Source organism: Glycine max, chromosome 10 (genome assembly GCF_000004515.6).
Source record: "Glycine max cultivar Williams 82 chromosome 10, Glycine_max_v4.0, whole genome shotgun sequence".
In the NCBI taxonomy this organism is placed as follows: domain Eukaryota; kingdom Viridiplantae; phylum Streptophyta; class Magnoliopsida; order Fabales; family Fabaceae; genus Glycine; species Glycine max.
This window is the reverse complement of record NC_038246.2, coordinates 39,431,434-39,446,199: the sequence shown is the minus strand read 5'-3', so window position 1 is coordinate 39,446,199 and position 14,766 is coordinate 39,431,434. Positions and strand designations below refer to the sequence as shown.

Here is a 14,766-nt window from a genome sequence, read left to right as displayed (position 1 = left end):
TTTCAGATCGGAGGAGAATCGTTGTTTGAAGCTGAATGATTGAAGTTTCCTTTTTAAAAGTATTCCTCTCCCTCACTACGTTGTAGCCAAAAAAGAGAATATATTGAATTCCAATAAAGCAGTAAAGTATATGACGATTAAATTAATGAAGTGGCACTCTCTCTGTAGTTGAAGCTTGAAGATTGATTACTCAGTAGTTTATTAATTAAATAAATATATGGCTAGCATAACTTTGTTCATCAATTGAGAGAAGTCATCTCTATCTCCAGGGAGCCCACCTAGCTCACTGATACTCTTTCGAACTGTAGATTTCCACAGATTCTTGACTTTGCTAGCAGAAAATGAAATGGGTTCAGATTCTTTTTATGTTGTGGTCCGTTTTAATTACTTTGTTCTCGTTACTGCGTCGTTGGATTCCATCCAACACCAACGAACATGTTCATTTACATCCAGGGGTAGAAAACGATGCATGTCACTAAAACAAGTGGAATTCAAGCTTCTCAATCCACTAATTGAAGGAATTAATACCATTCTTTACTTTCAATCACCAGAGATATCATCAATATAAGAACATTAATAAAATTCACACCCGTGTATTGTCAATTCCGCCTAAAGTATATAGCATACGATTCTCTTATCTTATGCACACGATAAGTTTCAATCTCCTGCTCCGCATGCATATCTTTAGCTATTTTAGTTGGAGACATTGTGGGCCGGGCATAGTTCAAACAAAAAGTTTCACCGTATTTTTTTTTTCAGCTTAGTTTTAGTCCCTGATTTTGAGTGGGTAATTTTTTTGTCTTTTAAATTTAAAATATTTTCTTAGTTTTTAAATTTTAAAAAATTATTATTTTTAGTTTCTGACATAATAAATTGATATTTTGTGGTAATTTTAAAGCACTTTGTGATAGATTTTTATCACTTTATAATAGTTTTTAAATACAAATTCAAATGGTCAAAAAATAAAAATTAATTTAAGGCAATTAAAAACCATCATAAAGTATTAATTTATTATATCATTAACTAAAAAATATAATTTTCAAAATTTAATAACTAAAAAAAATATTTTTAAATTTCAAAAAGGACTAAAATAAGGACATATATACCTCAAATTCAGAATCTAATAATTAACTTTTTTTTCTTCCTATATAAAAAGAGAAGGGTTTTAAGTTAAGAAGCAAAAGATAGAGGTGGGTGTATGTTTGAGAAGTAAGAAGCATGGCTCAGTATGGTTACGCATACCGAAGCGCTCAAATATCCACCTACAACACTAGCAATGTGAGAAACATTGAAACTGGTGCAAAGCCATTTGCTCCCTACGTCCCCAAATTTAGTAACGGTAATGGTTACTCAGACGGGATCGTTACCAAGAAAAAAATAATTCCAGTTGCTAGCAGGCCTTATTATGAGGACGAGAGTGACAACGACCATGATGACGATGAAGGGAAGCATCCACATCAAACAAGCCCACGTAAATTTGATGACTTCCTCACCAAGGTGCACAATGAAGCTAACCGTAGTCCACCAAGGTCCTCCGGTCACGTGACTTCACCTGATTGGCGCCACTCCTCGCAGCCAAAACCTTACAATGGCGGCTATGCTGACTACGGAACCAACAAGCCAATTGGAGGTGCCAATAAACATGATGGTCCTGGTTATGGCAACAACAAGGAAGGGAACAAGCCTTTATATGGAGGTAACACTAAGAATTTTGATAACCATGATGGTTATACAAGTCCTGCCAAGAAGAACAACTTTGATCATGCTTATGATGGATACAACAAAAATGGCCCCAAGCCCAAGCCCATGTCCAAGCCCACCGGCAGTCCCGTTTATAATAGTAGTTATGGTGGTGACTATGGTGCACCCAAGCCAATTAACCATGACGGTTATACAAGTCCCTATGATCATGATTATGATAGCTATGGGGACTACTACAACAAAGATGGGTCCAAGCCCACTGTCAGTCCTGTTTATAATAGTGGATATGGTGGTGACTACAACAACATAGAAGGGCCAAAGCCCAAGCCCAAGCCCACTGGCAGTCCCGTTTATAATAGTGGATATGGTGACAACTATGATAACTACAACAACGGAGAAGGGGGCAAGCCCAAGCCCAAGCCCACAGGTATTTCCGTTAATAAAAATGGATATGGTGGGGGCTATGGTAGTGGAAGTGCAAGTCCAACTCGACATGGCAACTATGATCATGAGGGTGACTACGGCAACTACCACAACAAGCACGGTGGATCAAAACCCGCTTCAGGCTGGAGTGATTCACCAAGAAAAGGGATCCAACTAACCAAGGCAACGAATAATATCGACGAGGCCATGGAGTTGTTGATGAAAGAAGCTGCAAAATTGCGTGAATATGAGAACAAGGCCCATCAAAATGGGCCAGGCCAGTTTGGGAGCAGGCCCGCGCCACCACCAGCAAGCACATGTGACAGGACCATGAATCCGGTGCGACAACGCTTCAATTTCGGTGATGGGGGGAAACGTCCTGATTATGATTATGACAAGAGACGGGGCTATGGAGTCATGAATCATAAGGAGGCTGAGAAGAAGTTTAATGGCGTCACCCTCGATCATAATTAAGGAGGCTGATGAGGATAAGTTTAATGGCATGCATGTCCATCCAATAAGCTAGCAGCTATAGCTATACATGTATGAAGAATTAGTAACATGTACTCTTGTTGAGTAAGCTCTCAGGTGCATGTGCTTTCAGTAATTACATGGTTTGGCTTTCTTAAGTTAATTAATATATGTATCAATGCTTCTCTATATGTAATAATGATATGACATGTGTGTTGTACCTGATTTTAGAGGCAAAAGCGATGTGTAAGGATTGAATAAATATATGTGGAGTGCTATTTAAATAACGACCCTTGTTGGCTATATATGATATGATCATTGGCCTGGTAAGATGGTCGATCAATGACATATATTCATGCATCATACTTATATTCTTAACATTTTTCTTTTAATTTCTATCCGTTCATTCACTCCTTTCAACAATTACACTCCAAAAATGAAGCGTACTATGATGATGTTTATTTAGAGGAACAGCAGAATCAATAACCACAAAAGCTGGTATTTTTTCTACACTTGTTATGTTATGAAGAGTATAACTCTGCAGCGAAGAAAGTATCAATATTTCTGACTTAGTAGAATTCATTGAGATACTCAAATCACACGTTAATTATGATAGAAAGATGAAAATGTAATTAAATAACGAGAAATCAACGTGACATTGGTTGGAATGAAATTGGGTTTGAAGTTGAATGTCTTGAATAAATAAGATTTGAGGTTCAAAGTTTTTTGAAGCTGGATATTATAAATTCAATAAAAATGAGTGTTTGAACACTAATAAGATTTTTTTTATTCATAAGAATTAAACTCAAATGTTAAAAATTTTAAAATAACTTGTATATGCACATTACTCAATCAATTGAAGTCCTTTGCTAAACACTGACATGATTTGGTCTAGGGAAAGAAACTAATATGTTAAAAAAAATGATTAATTTACAAATAGTAGCTGTTGGGAAAAAAAATGAATGTCTAAACACTCTGAAATTTATTTATTTATCACTGAAACAAAGCGTGTAGATGAATTTGCCTTGCCAATTTTCAACCATAATGGAATGTTTGTTTGACAAAAACATAAAATATTTTCCATTTTAATACATAAGTTCACTTCACTCAGTCAGCCACTCGCATCAAATTCGCAATTCACTTTCCTGCCAGTTATCTGAAAAGGTTTGGTTCCATGTGCGTTTCTTCGTTATCAATGAAAATTTTTATAACTCTATGATTTTCTGGTGCTGTTTTATGAATTGCGTCTTAATGGGGGTATATATTGATGGGTAGTTGCTAGATGCTGATTCAATTTAAGACAGTTGTTGTAAATTAGTTCTATTTAATTCTTGAGCTACTTCGGTTATTGGTGTTTTCTTGTGAAACTATGATGTAAGCACCTTGTTGAAAAAAAAAATGATGGTTCTGTTTGTATCGATCTGTTTATATTATTCCTGATAACTTATAAGGTTTAGTAGAAGTAACATTGGAATCTGTACAAGAAACTATCTTAAACTGCTATAATTTCGGTATTACCAACTTTGCATAGAAATGAATTCAATTTGAGCTTGGCCCAAAGAATACTTTGTTAGTATTTAGTTGTTTGCTATTACCATATCAGCTCATGAGTCATGTTATGAAGTTACTCTAGATTCTGTTAATTAGTTTGCAGAATTAATCTTAATTTGCAAACCTGCAAGCATGTACACAATTAGGAGGTCTATTTGGGCAAAGAGTTTGTCTGATCCTTGTATTTTTGGAAATGGTGGATTATTTTGGAGAATTTGAAACGTTGTTTGCATATTTGTTTGTTTAAACGATTGAAATCTTGGTAGCCTATGTGACTTTCTAGCATAGTTGAAGAGGAGCGTGATGTGTGATCTTAGCATAGCAGGTCAGGCTGATCTGTGTTTTTATTATGCAATCAAAGAGAAAATATAGGGAAAATAATAACATGTTGCAGACTTCTAGTATATAACAAGTTGATAAATTTCTTATATCAAACTGCACTGGGATGAAATGAAATATTCTGTTTATCAATTCAAAACTACATATGTGTGACTTTGGGACAAGGATCTTCTACATGCCAAAAAGAGAAGTGCATCCCACTGGGCGAAGTTTATGAGCTGTTTGAATCTTTTTAGCCATATTTATTCATAAACTTTATCATGAAAATAATCAATTTAAAAAATTAAGATATCTGTAGATACAAGGTAATCATAATCGTAAGTAGTCGTGATCCATGATCCATCATTTTGGATGTGCTAACCATTATCCAAATTATGTTGTACAGATCTTGTTGCATCATGTCTCCAAAAAAAAAAAAAGTGTTTATTTACTTTACATTTAGAATTATTTTTTCTCATAATTCCACATTTTAATATAAATCTATAATTAAAAATAATTTAAAAACATATTTTAATTATTTAAAATTAATTTTAAAAAAATAGTTTATGCAGTAATAATATAAAGTAATGTAAAATAATTTTATTTGTTCAATCATAATAATTTATTATGTATAATAAGTTTATTGATTTTTTTAATAATTTTTTTTAAATAATAAGAACAGTAAGAGTAATTTTTTATTGATTCATAGTGTATTTTTTTATATCAAAAGTCATTAGAATTTTAATTTTATCGTAACTTTAATAAAAAAATATATGCTAAGTGAAGATAAATATAGTGAGTCTAATATGTGAAACCGAGAAATAAATATTAATTATTAGATTTTATTATGAATTATCAAAATTTAAATACAAAGTCATACTTTTTTAAGAATTACATAATTTTATATATATATAATGACCCCTAAGGTATAATAAAATGCATGCATATAAAACAAGCACATCTCTACGAATATTAAACAAGTTAGAAAACTGGTTCGTTTCCATTTTGCACCAAAGGAAATAAAAATAGTAAAATATTCTTAAAAAATAGTACCTATCAATATAGATTCCGGATTATGGATGCGACGCGGAGCAATGAACAGCTCATACTATTAATGATGTTTCCAGTAAAATATTTAATCAATCCTAAAATTATAATTACCTATTATTTCAATACTTTAAATTACAAAAAATGATAAATACTATTAATCGGTACTTTATTAATTAATAAAATTATTTTTCAAACAATACAATAAATATTAATCAGTAATTTATTAAGTAAGCAATACTATTACTGATACACTAATACTATAACTTTTAATAAAAAAATATATTAATTACTGAAATAATACTATTAAATTTTAACAGGATTCAAAAGAAAAAAAATAATAATACCAATAATTTTATTTTTTAAGATAATACTAATAATTATCAATCATTTCAGTTCCATTCGTTTTAGTCCTTTTCCCTGTAATTCCCTTTCTTTGTTTTCTTTCTTTATTTCTTTTTTCTTTAGGCACTCCAGTGAAGGGAGAAAAGGAAAAAAAAAAAAAAAGCAAAAAAGTACTAATAAAACCGATGAATTTAGGAAGCAGGGAAGACGAGAAATGAGTAGAAAACAAATGAAATGGAAACGGTGTTGTAAGAAAGAGATTTGGAGAGGTTTGACTTTTTGAGAGTTGGAAGATCTCATCCTCTCTATATTCCTCTTCTCGTCTCAGAGAGAAAGAGAACCAGAAAAGACCAAAGCAACAACATCACCAGACAATACAAACGCAGGTAAACAGTACCCACAATTCTCACACAAGACAACAACCTCTTTCTATTTATACAAAAAAATTACTAACCCCTGCTCCAATTACTGTTACTCTAACACTCTCTGCAACATACCACAATCATTTTTTTCATGTTTTTCTTCTTTGCCCCCTTTTCTTTCTCAACCCATCACGTGCTTGCTTGCTTGCTCTATCTGGGAAAATAAAATTAATTTTATTTTTTTTACTTTTTCACTTTCCTTTTGTGTATGTAGATAGATCACTTTGACGCCACCCTGAATCTTGATACCTTTGACCGCAACAAAATTCTTAATTGATCACTGGGTATGTTTTTGATCGTGCACCTTGTGGGCCAGTAATCGTTCAAAACGTGAACAAGTCTTACTTTTGATTCCGAATTCCTCTTATCACTTGATGCTTAAGTTTGCTGCTTTCACCAATTGTTCTAGGATTACCAAGTTGATCAAGGGTAAAAAAAAATGTTATCCATTCATAATCTTAATCATAATAATATTCATGCTCGTGTTTTACTTTTTATTATTATTATTATTATTGGATTAGTGTGGTGATCAGAGACCCTCACTTAGAGAGCCATGTCAAGGGAATGAAGCTTGGATTGGAGGAGAACTAATGGGGTGTGTGATTAGCCGAGAAGTGTCATCGGGAATAGTCTCCGAGGTGAAGGAGGAGAAGAATTTGAGTGTTGGGTCCAACAAGAAAGTTGATGAAGCGTCCACAAGCGGAGCTGAGGAGAACGCGGTAGTGGCTCAGAATGGTGAGAAGGAGAAGGAAGAGAATGGTGGCGGTGATGATCGTGTTCGGCGGCCGAAGGGTGAAAGAAGAAGATCAAAGCCAAATCCAAGGTTAAGTAATCCACCAAAGCATTTGCAGGGGGAGCAAGTAGCAGCTGGCTGGCCACCTTGGCTAACAGCAGTGTGTGGGGAAGCACTTAGTGGGTGGATTCCCCGAAAGGCTGACACCTTTGAGAAAATTGATAAGGTGGGTTTGTATTGACTGGCAAAAAATTTGAACTTTAGTTATTTTTCAGGTGCTTGTGTTACCTTTAACTTGAAATGGAAATGCATTTGATGAGTCATGCCATATCAGGGATATATGGATGGATGTGGTTTGAAGTTCATCAATGCAGAATTGCAGATTATGATTGATCATTGATGTTGTGATAGTGTTGTCAAAACTCATGATGCATTATTGGATTGATAAAATTGTGGGCAAGGTTAAAAGGAATTGAGTCTGCATTATTTGAGATGTATTATTCTGCTCTTCTCATTCTTTATTCTGCTCTTTTTTTAAAATTTCCCTTTGTATTAGATTGGTCAAGGAACTTATAGTAATGTATACAAAGCTAAAGACACATTGACGGGTAAGATTGTTGCACTGAAGAAGGTTCGGTTTGACAATTTGGAACCTGAGAGTGTTAAATTCATGGCCAGAGAGATTCTTATTTTGCGAAGATTGGATCATCCCAACGTTATAAAGCTAGAAGGTTTAGTTACATCCAGAATGTCCTTGAGTTTGTACCTGGTGTTTGATTACATGGTGCATGATTTAGCTGGACTTGCTGCAAGCCCTGACATCAAGTTTACAGAGCCTCAGGTTAGGCCAGGTTTGGCTTAATAATCTAAGAAATAAAAGATACTCTTTGGTTTCTTTTCAATTGGCTGTATGTGATGTCTCCATATATTATATGCCTCCTACTGCAGGTTAAATGTTACATACATCAACTGCTATCAGGACTTGAGCACTGTCATAGTCGAAACGTACTTCACCGTGATATTAAAGGATCAAACCTTCTTATTGACAATGAAGGAATACTTAAAATTGCTGACTTCGGACTTGCATCTTTCTTTGATCCAAATCGCCGGCAACCCATGACTAATCGTGTGGTTACCCTTTGGTACCGACCTCTTGAGTTGCTTCTTGGTGCCACAGAATATGGTGCGGCCATCGACCTTTGGAGTGTTGGTTGCATTTTAGGAGAGTTATTGGCTGGGAAACCTATTTTGCCTGGTCGTACAGAGGTGAAAACTTAAAATTTCTTGTTTTGTCTTATAGGAATTTTCATTTCCCTCTAAACTCTGCCTAACAGTTAGTGTTGTAATTCAACAAATTTTCTAAAAGAAGTTATATCTCCTAATGGAACAGTCTGCTTTCTAGATATGCATGTATGAACCTTTTAATTATTGCCTTGCAACTCCCCCCTCCTCCAACCCTCTCTTCTCATGGGGGTAAGCCTATGTAAGTTTAATCCAAGCTTTGTGCACTATACTGCCATTTAGAAGGTCACCATTGTGCATATCTGCAATGAATAGGAAGATGTGCAATTAATGAGAAATAAACTAAGAAAAACTGAAAAAGTATGAGAAATATACAAAATAGGAAGACGTGCAATTAATGCAAAAATGAAAACCTTTGGCTTTTTGTCCCTTGTTCAAACTTTTTAATGTACATGTACTATTGAAAACAAAAACTGGGTAAAAACTAAAAAGGAGATACAAATTTTAGAATACTATAGGAGAGCATGATTATTATAGCTGAGTTGAATGATGGTCCGTAAGATATTTACTGGAAAACTTCTAGAGAGGAATGAAGTGGTGGAGCATAACTGGATGGTTCTCAACAAAAGAATTGCACACCTAGAAGCTGTATACCTGTTAGGCTGCTACCAGCTCAATATGTTATTACTAAAAACATTTTTTCTGGTTGACTGTTATAAAGTCGTAGTTTTCCCATATGATTTAGCTGTGGGTTAATGGTGAATAAACCATTCCACCCTCAAAAGTAGAAGGATAATCAAGACATGCATTTGTAAGGATTTAGCAGTACTAGTGACTATGATGATAGTAATAATAATCTTGGTTCAGTTGCCTAATTATGCAATGCAGACTGATAACTAGAAAACAACATTATCTACAATTTCTGTATTTGTTTAAATGCATCCCCAAGGCTGTTTTCAGCAAATCACTCTTTTAAGTGGTATACTAGATCTTATGTTTAGCTCTACCTTCTCTTACGTAATTTGAGGAAATTTGCGTCACATTAAGGATATATCACTTGCACTTTATTTGCTGGTTATTTGAAATTTCCATTGGATATTTTCTGACACTTTTTCTTGATGACTTACATAGGTGGAACAACTGCATAAGATATACAAACTTTGTGGTTCGCCTTCTGATGAGTATTGGAAGAAGTCAAAGATGCCTAATGCTACTTTGTTTAAACCTCGACATCCATACAAGAGATGCATAACAGAGACATTTAAAGATTTTCCACCTTCAGCACTGCCCCTTATTGACACTCTTCTTGCAATTGATCCTGCAGAACGGAAGAGTGCCACAGATGCTCTAAGAAGTGAGGTGGGCTTTTGAAAATTCCTGATTTGTTATTGATATTATTATTTCATGCTACTTAGAGATCTATTGGATCCAGATCTATTCTCAGGGTACATAGATTGCCTAAAGTACATACACTAGACTCTTACATGAAACATACAAAATAAGCAACATGTTGAACTTCTTGAAGGTCTATGACTTGTGATGTTCTATTGCTGACACAAAAAGTTGGAGAGCATGGTTCTTCAGCTTCTTAGAGTCTTTGATATCTTATACCAAAATAAGTGTGCATGAATGTTGTAAACTGCTGCTATAGGAGAATGGTCCATCAAATCTTGAATGTTGTCTGAGGAAAACCATTGTAGTTTTGTATCAACTAGATGATGTGCCTCTGGGGATGGCAACGGGGCGGATTTGCCTATCCCCATCCCCATCCCCACAAAAGGCAGGGTGGGTTCGGGTTTATTTGGCGAGGGTGGAAAAATGAAACCCAGCCCCATCCCCATTGGGTTTTATCAGGTTTGGGGAAATAAGCGGGGAACTCATCTCACATTTAAAAATGATATATATTTGTTTATATACTTTAAATAAATCATAGACTAAGTTATTAATTATATTTGAATTCAATCATTATATATAATTTAATAAAGAATAAATAACGTAAACATATTTAAGAATTAAATTATATTCTTGGCTAAATGTATAATTTTTAATTTTGTTATAATTAATAATATAATTATAATATTATTTATTTAACTATTAAAATAATTATTCTATATTTTAATAGTTATAAATGACAAAATATGAAAATAATTATATGATTAATAATTACATATAATATATATTAATAGAATTATACATAAATATAACTATATTAATAATTATAAAAATATATGAGTGGGGCGGGGGCATGGCAGGGAGTGACATACCAAAACCCGAACCCAATCCCGCTTCCCCAAGTTGGGGAAAATCTGACCTCGACCCCAGTCAAAGAAGGTTTTCCCCGTCAAAATTGGGGCAGAGTCAGATGGGTATCCACGGGTTCGGTTTTTATTACCATGCCTCTGTGCCTCTCTTGAGCTTTTTTTACTTTAGAATATGCATCCCTTCTTGGAATAGGATAAAAAAGTTTGATTTGATGTAAAATGGTGTCTGGATGACCTTGGAAGTCAATTCACTCTTTCTTGTTTTCTTTGGAATAATGAACAAGTGATGGAATGGATGGCATGTTTGAAATGATCACCATAAGTCCATAAGGGATGTGGATATTCCAAAATTTACGTTAATAAATTGAAACTTCTCTTGAATCTAAAGTAGATGTTATCTTTGTCGAATTTAGATGCTCTATTTTTATTTTTCTTTTATTTTTTTAAATCAAACCCACATACATTTACTTTGTTTGACCTTCCTATCAATTTGCAGTTCTTTACCACAGAACCTTATGCTTGTGATCCTTCTAGTCTTCCAAAATATCCCCCAACCAAGGAAATGGATGCTAAACGACGGGATGATGAAGCAAGGAGGTATCTTTTCTCTCAAGTTTGCTTGATGCATACTAGAAGTGAGGTGCACATAGGTGTGAATATTTAAGAAAATGATATTTTTTAAAAACAAATGGAGGGATTAGGACAGAAAAATTGGAGACATTGAGGGTAAAAATGTAAGGTGTTGTTAACAATTCTAGTTTATATCATCTGAATTATTCAATGACACTTATTGTAAATATCTTTGATTGAGTAACTTACAGGTATGCAAATAATAATGATGACACTTTTGAAACAAAGAGTGGATACTGAAAAACTAGTTACATGTTTATTGACAGTAGAAATTTAATCATATGACTGAAAGCAGATAAAAGAGAGTCTGCTTCAACATACACACATACAATGACATACACTTTGTTTATAGAGATCAGTAGAGTGAAGAATGTTCCTTTTGATTAACATCTGTGAGTTTTAATTTGGTGATCATACTATATTTGACCGATATTCCCTGCAAATATGAATGGTCAGATCAAGAGCTGCTGGCAAAGCTCACGTTGATGGTGCAAAGAAGCATCGTACGCGTGATCGCGCTGCAAAAGCTGCTCCTGCTCCTGAAGGCAATGCTGAGCTTCAATCCAACATTGATGTATGTTAAAGAAATTTACTTCTATTGTTTTATGCCTTTGAACTGCTGCTTTCCTTCTAATAAAATTCATTATCATTTTTATTATTGAAAATCTGTATAGTTGTGATTGAAAGTATAAAACTAACGTTGATTAAAATTTGCTGCAATGATTTCATGTGTAACAGAGAAGGCGTTTAATCACTCATGCAAATGCTAAGAGCAAGAGTGAAAAGTTCCCTCCACCACATGAAGATGGACAGCTTGGCTTTCCTTTGGGATCTTCTAATCATATTGATCCAGATATTGTTCCTTCTGATGTTTCTTTCGGTTCAACCTCATACACCTTTTCAAAGGAACCATTCCAAGCTTGGTCAGGTCCCATTGGTAATACTGCTAGCATTAGTGTCACAAAGCGGAAGAAACACACTGCAGGTGATGCACTGGATTTATCAAAACCATATAAAGGTGCCCTCAAGGATAAGGTTAAAGGAAAGAAAATCATAGCTTAGATATTTAGTACATTCTTGTAGAGTCAAATGAAGAAAGAACCTGTCCCTGCTGCCTCATTTTTTGGTGTTGGAGTCCAACTGCTTAAAAATATGTCATGCTACATGCTTGCTTCTTAAAGTTAACTCCTTTCTTATCAAGGGGTAGAACCATTTCCCCCCATTTTAAAACCTTCATTTTTGTTTCATAGTTTTGATCTATTTATTGGATTTCATATAGATAGAGGTTTCTCTAGGGGGGGGGCTTGTTAAGTCTGTTGCTATTATAGAGAATTACTGTGGTGTACATCATGATTTTTTGTTTTCATACTCGTGTCAATATCTGAATTCTTTTTAATATGTTGAGAATTGCAATAAAATTTGAGTTGTTTTTTAGTCCTCATTTATAGATATAGGTGCTTGCAACTCCAGCTGCACCAAAATTAAAATGATAGTAACTTGTTTTGCTTTCTGTTATTCTGTATTGGATTCGCTTTTCTTTTTTTTACTTTCCTCATTTACTTTTTTTGTATTGATATCACCTTAATAAAGTTATTATCATTCATCCTATTTTACTCACAAGAGACAATTCACACCTTCAGGAAAAATATAAAATTTCATATTTTAAAATGAGTAATCTATACTCGTTTTACCACTTTTTTTCCCTTTTGAATCACATGTTCTTTCTGTTTTGTTATTTTTTTCTTTAATCGAATTTTCAAATGTATTAAAAAAATCCTCTTCAATTGGTTCTCCAATAGTGGATGTTTAATTCTTTATATAATTTAATTTTTATATACTGTTAGTGTAAAGATTTTTTACATTAACCACTAATTAGAAATCATTTCATTTTATCACTTTTTAAAATATTCTTGTAAAAGTGGCCGTTATAGTAGATAAACTAAAGGGTTGAGTTTAAGTTTAATTTTTAGATTAAATAAATATAGATAAATAGGATTTTATATCAAAGTTTAATTTGCATCTATGTCATTTGATCATATCTTATATATATATATATATATATATAATCATTTTTAATTGAAATAATTAATTTTATATTTCATATAAAACTAGTAATTCCACGTACCTGGCAAAAGCATCAGTTTGGGGTCTTTTTAGAAACTATTTACTAAAAGGGGCTGTTTTGAAACTATTTATCGAAGGGGTCTGTTTTTATTTGTATTGCGCCAAAGGTAGAGGCGCAATTCAACGGGGAGCTGACAAGTGGTATTGATTTGTTGTGTCAAAAACTTTGCACAATGGATTGCTACACATGCAGTGGCACAACTACTTTTGGACAGGTTATGCAGTGTTGACTGCTTTGGACAGCGCGTGACCAGCTGAAAAGGTGTTGTGGCATGTCAGTTGAAGCAACCCTTTGCTTAAATTACCTAAGTACAACGTATTGCGTCATTACTATCAGCGCAATACATGCCTATATAAACGAGACACTTTCTGCTACATTTCTACATCTCTCCAATTTTCTTTCTCTGGTACATTTTCGCATCTCTCCAATTTTCTCTTTCTATATTACAGCTTTGTTGATATTTCTTCAGTGGGGTGAAAATCGATAATATATTTATTAATTTTTTATTAATTTGTATTTTTTTTATGTTATTATAGTTAATGAAAATTATTGATGACATTATTGATTTATTTTGTAGGTTTTATTATAAAAATGAGTTCTTCGATTATTGTTCTGGTTTATTTGAATGGAAGAATATTTTAAAGTGACGACGACATCAGATTTGAAGGTCCTAAAAAGGCTATTCAAATTAAACGTGGTGTAACTTTTGATGGGTTAAAAAAAAGAATTCCTAATAAGGTAAAATTAGATAAAAATGAAAGTATATCTACTATGACTTGTCGATTTTTAGTTGCATGTAAATATATTGCACGTATAATCCAGACTACTGTAACAGAGAAATAATTTCTGTCGGTGGTTGTTCTATACCCTGATAAGTTGGAATCGCTCGCCTCATTCTTAATTTTCTATCTGCATCCCCGTTCCAAATATGTTGGGACACATGTTGTTTTTGCATCCACAACACATCATTTTCACGTAGTCCACATACCACATCAAAACTGGATGTGGAGGATGATGAACTTGTCATATCAAATACACTGCATATTACAAAAATAATTAAATTTATTTAAAACCCTATTAATAACAACAAATATCACAAACAATTTAAAAATTTCATTTACAATCTCACATATAATAATTAAGTTACATAACAACTTAAAAAAATCTCAATATCATATATTACAAAAAATTGTAAAAAGCTAATATTCCAAATAAATTTCTAAACCAAAAAAGTTAATAAAACCATTTGGTTACAAACTACACTTATTTATAATTTTTTTCTATTAATTTTTCTGTTATCATAACATGCATCAAATGTCATCTTTATATATAAATCAGAATAGTCATGTTAAACGAGAATAAGGACTTTTTTACGAGAGTGTTTTTAATTTTTTTTTATAAAAACAAGTATTTATTAGATTTTTTTTAACTTTTTATCTCTTTTGATCTATTTTTTATCTTTATTTCTAAATTTAATTTCAATAGTTTTTTTAAATA

The 14,766-nt window shown here is 33.2% G+C and overlaps 2 protein-coding genes across 10 annotated transcripts; both read left to right on the top strand.

Annotated features, from left to right (window-relative positions):
- The first annotated feature begins 1,165 nt into the window (after positions 1-1,165).
- LOC100784520 (uncharacterized) lies at positions 1,166-2,940 on the top strand. The gene has a single exon (XM_003535311.5). It carries the CDS (start codon positions 1,219-1,221, stop codon positions 2,596-2,598), a length of 1,380 nt encoding a protein of 459 aa, XP_003535359.1. The 5' UTR covers positions 1,166-1,218; the 3' UTR covers positions 2,599-2,940.
- A 2,976-nt stretch (positions 2,941-5,916) lies between these two features.
- LOC100817289 (probable serine/threonine-protein kinase At1g54610) lies at positions 5,917-12,578 on the top strand. Of its 9 annotated transcripts, none has more exons than XM_014763198.3 (9): positions 5,917-6,242; positions 6,497-6,562; positions 6,800-7,237; positions 7,568-7,852; positions 7,960-8,277; positions 9,385-9,612; positions 11,011-11,111; positions 11,601-11,718; positions 11,883-12,578. In XM_014763198.3, the coding sequence occupies exons 3-9, from the start codon at positions 6,869-6,871 to the stop codon at positions 12,204-12,206; spliced, it is 1,743 nt and encodes a 580-aa protein (XP_014618684.1). In that variant the 5' UTR covers positions 5,917-6,242; positions 6,497-6,562; positions 6,800-6,868; the 3' UTR covers positions 12,207-12,578. The 9 variants fall into 9 exon arrangements, with proteins under 9 accessions (XP_014618684.1, XP_040861677.1, XP_006589162.1 ...); XM_041005743.1 differs by having other exon boundaries at positions 6,497-6,707; positions 6,812-7,237; XM_006589099.4 differs by having other exon boundaries at positions 6,497-6,707.
- The last annotated feature ends 2,188 nt before the right edge of the window (positions 12,579-14,766 follow it).

Excerpts from the sequence above, each read along its gene's own strand:
- LOC100784520 (XM_003535311.5), top strand. The coding sequence starts at position 1,219 with ATGGCTCAGTATGGTTACGCATACCGAAGCGCTCAAATATCCACCTAC.
- LOC100817289 (XM_006589102.4), top strand. The coding sequence starts at position 6,869 with ATGGGGTGTGTGATTAGCCGAGAAGTGTCATCGGGAATAGTCTCCGAG. Across the intron at positions 7,853-7,959 it reads TCAAGTTTACAGAGCCTCAG|GTTAAATGTTACATACATCA; the intron begins GTTAGGCCAGGT and ends CTCCTACTGCAG. Across the intron at positions 9,613-11,010 it reads CAGATGCTCTAAGAAGTGAG|TTCTTTACCACAGAACCTTA; the intron begins GTGGGCTTTTGA and ends ATCAATTTGCAG.